This window comes from Venturia canescens, chromosome 2, assembly GCF_019457755.1.
Source record: "Venturia canescens isolate UGA chromosome 2, ASM1945775v1, whole genome shotgun sequence".
Taxonomy (NCBI): domain Eukaryota; kingdom Metazoa; phylum Arthropoda; class Insecta; order Hymenoptera; family Ichneumonidae; genus Venturia; species Venturia canescens.
Window position 1 is genome coordinate 5566609 of NC_057422.1, and position 8934 is coordinate 5575542.

At 42.4% G+C, this 8934-nt stretch overlaps 1 protein-coding gene across 1 annotated transcript in view; it reads right to left on the reverse strand.

Annotated features, from left to right (window-relative positions):
• Window positions 1-4643, reverse strand: part of LOC122406029 (protein O-mannosyl-transferase TMTC4-like) — a 73983-nt gene extending 69340 nt beyond the window's left edge. The window contains exon 1 of the mRNA XM_043411181.1: window positions 2995-4643. Coding sequence (XP_043267116.1) covers window positions 2995-3347 — 353 coding nt within the window. The 5' untranslated portion in view covers window positions 3348-4643. The remainder of the gene's footprint in view (window positions 1-2994) is intronic.
• Between the last annotated feature and the right edge of the window lie 4291 nt (window positions 4644-8934).

The following is an 8934-nucleotide window of genomic DNA, read 5'->3' on the forward strand; positions in this document are numbered from 1 at the left end:
ATAAACAAAAAAAGAGTGGGGTGCGTTCAAACCCCGGTCATGAGGTTGAGGGTATGAAAAAAGGCACATGAGGTGTAGGGTTAAAATTAAAGTAAAAGAATAAAACTAAAAATATAAACATAGAATTAGCAACTAGCATGGTGAGCCAAAGAGAGTATACGGTTGAGTTACATACGCGTGAAAAGTTTATTGCGGAAAGAAGGAATGAATTTTCGAAAGTAGAAGTACGACGCGCTGGTACGTGAAAAATAAAGGTCTGTGTTTGACGCGATGGATGAGTTGATGGCTGAGACAGTGAGAAAAGTTAACACAAATAGAGAGGTGCTTTGCGATTCATGACATTGTGAGTGATGATGCCAAGGAAGTATAGTCGACGAGACCTCACTGTCAACCAGCCAAGTTGCCTGTGAAACGGTGTAATATGAACATCGTGACGCAGGTCAAAAATGAAACGCATGGTGCAGTTTACTAAACCCTGAAGGGTAGTGTTTAATTCATCAGTGAAGTCATTGTAGACTACACAGCCATAATGAATAATCGGAAAAATTAGGGATTTAACGAGTACTGTACGCAGCTCCGGGGAAAGCGCTCGTCTACGATACTTGAGTTGGAAAAGCGCGAAATGGACCCGACCAGAAAGATGATTAACATGATTACGCCAGGATAAGTTCGCGGACATAATCACCCCAAGATTCCTAGCATCCCTGACGCAAGGCAGAGCAGTGTCATTGATAGTAATGGTTGGGAGTGAATCGAGATCAATTTGATTAATAAACACTCTACTACCAGAGATCAAGAGACTCGACTTCTTGAAGTTGAGATTGAGTCCATTATGATCGGCAAAATCAGAGACAGTTTTAACATGGCCTGTAATATTTGCAATGCCTAACGTTAAATCAGTGGGTTTACAGCTCAAATAGATTTGCAAATCATCTGCAAATATAAGACGTTGAGAAAATTGAAAGTTGCTTGCAATATCATTAATGAGTAATGAGAAAAGGAATGGGCCAAGGACGAAGCCTTGAGGCACATCGGAAGTAATAGATTGCCATTCAGATCGAAAGCCATCCCCTGGAACTGCTGCTTGACTTCTCCCTGTCAAATACGAATGGAACCATGAGAGCTCGGTCCCCTCAATACCGTGAATGAATAGCTTTTCTAATAATTTTTTGTGAGGAACAGTGTCAAAAGCTTTGCTAAAATTGAAGAACACTTGGATCGTGACTTTCCTCTGACCAACCGCTAAACGTATGTCATGATTAGAGAGAGGGATAGAAAGAGAGAGAAGGGGAAACCGCAAATTGAGGACACTTGTCGTCTGGCCATCGACGAAAATAGAGCACTGACTGAGTCTATGCCTTCTAACTAACATCGATTGGAAGTCGTTTACATATACGAAAAAAAAATTACATCGAGGCACCTCTCCAAGGATCGGCGTGGTGCCGAAAATCTGTCAAGGAGCGGTTACTATCGAGAAATCTGATTGCCACAAACCTTCGTTACACAAGATCTTTTCGGAATTCCGGAAACGACGATGACAACGGTACCAACAAAAATCTCAGGTTGAAAGTTCTCCACATTCACACGTATTCTCTCTCTCTCTCTCTCCAATTTCTTTACACGAAATATAACCGACAACACATGTTATATTGAAAAAGAAAAGTGAACGTTTTTTGTTAATAGTTTGAAGATATTTGTAAGGTTTATAAAACTGAAATATCTGACTCTCGAGAAAATAGTATTCGTTACAATATTAATAAATAAGAATTTTAATGACCTTTTTACGACTGCAGAAGAATCGTCGTTATTACTGATACAGTTTTTCCACAGATTTTCAATCGATCAATTATTTTTTGTTTTGTTATCCCATCATTTCTCTTCGTCTCATCAAAAACCTTCATTTATTTGCAAATAATACAATTTTCATTCGTCTAGTTTCTTTGCAGTATACGAATCACGATGTGCAACAGCATATGTCATTGGAAGGATTTTTCTAGCAAGTGTGAAAAAGATAAATGATCAAAAATTCTTCTTTCTTGTAAGGCTTTCAAGGAAAGACTCGACAATATGTTTGAGCTGTTGGACTATACGAACGTGTAGAAAGGATCGAACCCAGTGAATAGATCAGACAGGTTGAGCTTGGAAACTGCATCCGAGTGTGTTGAGACGAAAGAGTTATGCTTCGTTGTTTTTCTGGGGGTTGATGGATGGTACCATACGTAAAACTCAATATTTACATGTATACGTCGCTGTCGATATGCATTCTAAGACGAGTTTTTCACTCTTAGCACTGAGACGGGCGTACTGAGCAGATTCTACCGTGGCTTATGCTCCAGATCCGGTGCTTTTCTACGAAACGACCCACGTTTTAACATATGCAGGAGCAAACCTGTTTACATGTAATAGCTATCCATACATTACATCGTCCAAGCGGAGATAACGTCTCTTGACTTCTCTAGGTGGAGGAGATACTCACAGTAACAGAATATATAGAGCGCATAGTTTGTGACACAGTTTGCAGGTGGGAGTATGGATGAGTCAAGCACCGTTAAGCATTCAACGATGCATATTTCTACTGCGATCTACAACCCTCAAAAAACCTCCATTTGTGTGACACATTCCCTGCTAGCATCCTTTAGATGTCAGTTACTAGCCTAGTAGAAAATCGTTGACTACCTCGTGCCACTGGTAATCGCGAGACTACGGTGTTTCAACGTCACCGCAACCTCACTCATGATCATACTCTTTGCCTAACCTGCTTCAGCAGTCTTTCAAAGTTCTCATATTTGCTCGTATTTATTCAGAAACAACGAGTCAGTGACGCGGTAAAGTTTGACCTTTTCGAATACCAAAAAAACTCGAAATGGATCTAAAGCTGAAGTACGTTGGCCGGAACAAAATAATTGATTGCACATCAACAGTTTTCGTCCATTCAGCCGGACTCGTATTCCTTAATTTTATGATCAATATTTGAAGAAATAACAAAACTCTTACCGAAACGTCAGAGTTGTCAATGGCCGATAGCTCTTGTGGCTGTTGATGTCTTGCATCGGAGTGCCCCAAAAATCGTCGGCCAGTACACTGCCGATGGTGGTTTGGGCGATAACATCTTTGTTTCTCACCACGGCAGGTATGTCATCATGAACGAAATCACCACCAAGTGCGTTCAAATAACATCCGACGGCGACCAGAGCAACCGCTGTATAAACGCACCAGCCTGGTGGTTCGATAGTCTCATTACCGGTCTCGCCGAACGAGCTGGAACGGCTTGATCTCTTTGTGTGACAGCAGCACCCATTGCCGTTCGCACTCACTGCGTATATCGAATTATTGTTGCGACGTTTCATTTTGAGATCGTTAATACTTCTCAAGAAGCACGAGTTTATCGTTCGGCCTTTTTATTTCGTTGGTTTATCAAGACGAAAAAAAATAGCTACTGGATGGTTGACTGATATCTTGCACCGGGTCCCAAATCATCAGACAAATGCGAAGGCTCAGTGCAAGCATCACAAAATGCTGATCAACAGGCTAAAATGCTCGTTCGTCAACGATCGCGAATTATCGCGCACACACGGCGATCAAAAAGTGCATTACCGATCGGTTTCCCCGGCTCTCGGATCCCGGATAATCGTCGTTAAACTTACGCATCTCACTGCACACGTTCAACTTTCAACCACTTCAAGTTACATCGACCTTCCCACTGTAAAAAACATCTACACTTGGTCACACGATTCCAGCAGCACTCGAAGTTTGTAAGTGGGATTATTGGGCTAATTTGAGAGCAACTTATACCGATAAAAGCTACGGGAATCCGAGGAGATCCGAATCATCAGATTACATCATGTCGAGGAGCTCGAGTCGAGATACCCGAATTTCTTGGCTCACGTAATTACACCGAAAATGCATTAGCGCGTAGCAAATTCGTAACTCTACCGATTCTTTTTATGGCGTTGGAAAATTGTTCCGGTCTATCTATACTTTTTGGAGGAGTTATTAGAGAATCCGGTGTGTTTGCCGGCTGGAAGTTCGCGCTGCCGATAAAGCGGGCGGGTCGGTGGTGACCCAGTTCAAGCGGAAACCGAAACGCTGTTATATACAAGCAACAGCGACGGGGTTGCACACTGACCCTCCAGTGATCTACGAGCTTCTCTTATTCAGAGCTCTCGTTCGTGCTACGATTTTCGGAACGGCTCGATCTCCGATATCCGTAAAGTGGAAACTTTCTATTCAATGCTCGTCGGCTAGAAAAACCCGGCTTTCGAGCTAGGGCTCGAAAACACTTTTATTTTTTGCGCTCAGTTCCTTCCACGTGGACACTAAGAAGGGGTATCGGTATTTCACGCCGCCGCTTCGCTTCTTAGCGCTGAAGCTTTATTTCAAAAAAATTTTTCTTTGTTACTTTTTTTCCTTATCATACCGGATCTTTTCCGGCGGAGAAAATGATTTAGTTTCATTGAGTGTTATGACTTGATTGAGAAGTCCCGAAACGAGTGAAACTCACTATTTTTACTGGCTGAGAATAAAAATATCGGAGGATTCCACTATTGAAATTCTGTCGGAATTTTTCAAATTTATTTTCCAATTACCGTTATAACCAATGTTAATAACACCATATGGAACGAACGACGCGAGCAGCACGCGAATCGTCGCTGCGGCGATCAAACGCGAGACTAAAGGACGAAGGCATCCGCCCGGTTATATACCGGGCGCACTCTGACCCGCAAAGCCGCGCCCGCGCACGAACCACCCCCTGGGTCTTCTCGCGATTCACTCTCTATACCTCCGTCCTTTATCAGCCCCGCTCTTCGTTTTTCACTTGCGTATACACTATCCGCTATGCTTTCTCACGCGCACCCTTCTATGCCTTGTGCTTCGGATTTTATCTTCACCTTCTATCTTTTCTCTCTCCATCTTATTCCGTCATACTCTCTTTCGTTTCGAGTTCCAAGGCTAGCCTTGGTTCGAACATTTGTTGACTTTTATCTGGCCTGACAATCTCATCATCGAAATTCCGCGTCTGCAGATCCGCATTGAGCTTGTCACTTCTCGTGAGTTACAAGTCAAAATTAAGGTAGTAGCCGACGGACTGTGAAGAATAATCTGACTCGTCGAACAAATTATAAGAACTATTTTTACTCATGTATTTATACCTTAATCACTCAACCAACAATATTTTAGTTTCCAGAACTCAGTATCGCAGAAAACCTTCTACAAAGCCAATTAACAAATTTTCGATCGCTTACCATCGCCTATGCACGAACCTATGCAGGTACAAATTCTCATTCCGCTATTCGTCCACCAACATTCATCGCAGTGTGGAGCAGGACAGCCTCGTTTCTTATGCATGTTCGAGTTTGGCTGATTCTCCATGTAGCTTTCAGATAACAAACGCGTTTGGTGCTTATGGATATGTATTATATTATAACATGTACGATGTTGTACACGCGCACATAAATGTGGTTTATTTGTGGTTCTAGTCGAGGAAATATAGCCTCGTTATGGTGGAGGATGACGAGACAGAGACAGTGATGATACAATAATATCGCAGTCAGTTATGTCCTTGTTAATTAGATAATTAACGAGCCAACTAGCGCTGCGGATTTGTAGCCTTATCGTTCGCGCACGTATATTATGACATTGAGAATTGTTCGGGGATGGTCTTTATTAATGAATCGGACTCACTTGACCAATGAATTAGGAATTTCGAAGGTAGCAATATTTCCAGGCTTCTGCAGTTCCCACGTGTGTTCTCCTCATATTTAACTTCACCCTCAGTAAAATCCAAGGTCTTGTCCTACGATTTATCTGCCGAGTCAGACGAAAGAGAATGTTCATCCCGTAACAGGCTCCGGTGGCGATGTAGTAACCCAACCTTTCTCATTTTACTGGCGTTGCCACGATATCCCCTCGGTGCCATTTGCCAGGAGAGCTAAATCTCTCGGAAACTTTGAGTCTGGGTTAAAACTCATTGTGATTGTATGTCGCGAAGCACTCAAGGGCTGCTTCGGATCCTCGACGATTCGTCGCTTTCACTCGTCTCGAGCGGCCAGGATGCGGACTGAACGCGCATTCCTCAATCTACAAGAGAAGGGCGGTGGAAAGGAGCCTTTGGTTTAGTGGCGAGCGAACCAACTCATTCTCCTAAGCTCGACGACGATCGAGGACCAACGGGGATGAATCCTAACAGTTACAACCTCGTCAGCACGAGTGCTACGAGTGATATTCTCATTCTCGACTCCAGGTCTACCGCAACATCGCTCCACCATTTTGCCAGGATCCATTCGTGTTGCGCGCAGTCTTTCGCCAAAGAAGGAGGGACCGAGCTATCGCTAAGACATCATTCTCGGCGGATAACGTTCATCCAGAGAAAAAACGGATGACGTTCGACAACCAATAGCTCGGATTGGTCGTTACATTCGAGTAGCAATGTCGAGCCATATGAAAAATGGACTGTTTTACCTGGTCCTAATCCAACAATCGATTTTGATGATTTCATGTTTCTTACGAATACGAAGCACGTACGATTTCAAAAAATCGGATAAAACCCTCCTACGAATTCGTACGATCTTCGCAGAATTGGCGTCGCAGCAAATGTAAGTCGAAAATCAGTACGAACAAGCCCTAAGACCGCGCGAAACATTCTTACCGAAAAGGTTGAACCTCGCAACTGGAATGTGGCAAGAATTCCAACTTGGCACGAGTTCGGAAGCTGACCAAACAGCGATACGAAGCCTTTTGCCAAAGCCAGTGTTGATAGGTTGGCGAGAATCTCTTACAACTCGATAATAAATTCACACTTTTCCTCCACCAATTGACTCCACCATCCTCTCATCGTTTTCTGCTTGCTTGCTCTCTCCTCTGGTCCTGGCGTTGCCGCAGATCGCCCACCATTTCCAGTACAATCTCCGATCAGCTTCTTCAGTCTTCCAAGTATACTGAGCCTTCGTATATACACCTTTGTACATTGGATACATGGATTCGTTATCAATGTCTCCTCGTATTGTTCATCGCGAGTGCGGTACACGTCGTTTTTAGCATTTTATACAGTGAAAAGAATTCGTATTTCTCGGCACGAAATGCATTGAGCCAATCCCCAAATTCTATGGCTGTGGAGACCCTCGCGAATATAAGCAGAAACATACCCCGAATATTAGGAAAAGAAAAATAAAATAGCACACGGAACATGACCCGAGTCAAGTTTTGGAAAAACTCAAAAATGTCGGAATAACATTATTATACTTTCAGATTGTGAATAAGTTTTATTCGAATGCAAAAAGTCGATTGTTTGCGACACGAAATACGAACACATACGAATACGTTTGGTTTCTCGTCTGTCAACTTCGATTCAGCGGATTTTTCTCGAACGATTCGCAACGGGGTTACCAGGGAATGAAAATTATTAGAGAATACTGTATTGGAATTTTTACGTTTCCATTTCCGTTCGAAAAATATTGCACATTGTACGGAACTGAACGTAATATTTACTTTTGAAAATAAATTTTTCTCTACAGAGATATGTTTGATTCGGAATAAGGATACGCTTCAATGAGATTGATCATTATAGTTGGGGATATTGGCTCGTATTGTGACCTTGTTTCACTCTTTTCACGACGTTTTCAGGTTCGAACTATTCTTGTATAAGCACGTCGAGCATAAGTATGCATGCGTCATTGGAGTCGTGACCTTCGAGAGATACATGGATCGGGAATTATAAGAACTTCGAGATGGAGTACCGGATACGCAGAAAGTTATTAAATTATTTTTGAAATTTTACTAATTTTTTTTTCATCCGATGAAGAAACGCGACAGAATTTTGACGTTGGTTATTAAAAATCAAAGTTCAAAGTTACAGTATTGAGGCTCGTGACATATTTTTGATTTTATGAAGAATATTATTTTTCACTTTTCTCGTAATTACGATCGAGATATTGGAATTTTGGCGGCGTTTCAGCTCACTAATCTCGTAGCCGATGGAATAAATAAATTTATAATTCAATAGCCAAGACGTCGCGTTCTCTTTCCTCCGTTAAATAGCGAGCTTTCCATCTCTTTCGCTTTATATATTTTTCAATATACACATAGAGAAAGCATAGGCCGCGATGCGAGTGCACCGAATTCCTCTGCAATTTTGCACAAAGCCCCCAGAAGGCTTGCACCCGGCCGCGAAATTGGCGAGGCTTGATTGAATTTCTGTTTCGTCTGGCTTAGCACATTTACGCGGCTGTATATGGCGTTACCAACGCTATATTCGGGAGTGAAATGAAGAGATAGAGTGAGAAGTCGAGGGCGAAAGAGTGAGGAAAAGAGATAGACTTAGAGAATAACGGGGGAGAGACGAGACCGTTTACTGTTCACCGACGTTATCCTGCTGATTCTCCCACCTCACTCCCTTTCGCTGCTTGCCAGTATGAACTCGAGCCTGGGTATGGGTAACGACGTCAAACAATAATTTCGTACGAGAAGGTCCAATTCGTCGAAATTCAGAGCCTCTACACCAAAAGACCCATAAAGTGTCTGGCTGTCGAGCCATTGAGATTTTTCTTCTTCTCGTGCGCGGGTGTGGAATCGTCCATTGAGGGGAAAAAGCGCTGATTCTAAATTGTACTTCTTCATCAACATGTTTTAATATTCCACGATATAAAAAAAGCTATTTCAATGACGGAAAACAAAAATCCAGTGAAACCAGAATCACTTGAAAAAAAAAAAAAATGTTGTGGCCATCGTTTATCTCATTAAAAATCCCAACACATGTTTTTGGTTCGTACTCGCATAACTGGCCAATATAACCATTGGGCGGAAGGTACGGATGCCAGTTAAGAGTGAGAGAAAGACGAAAACCGGCTACGACTGGACGAAACTTTTCCAATTTCCTCAACTTCGTATTTATAACTCGGTTATTTTCTACGAATCTGTTCTACTTTTTTCCGAGCTTTT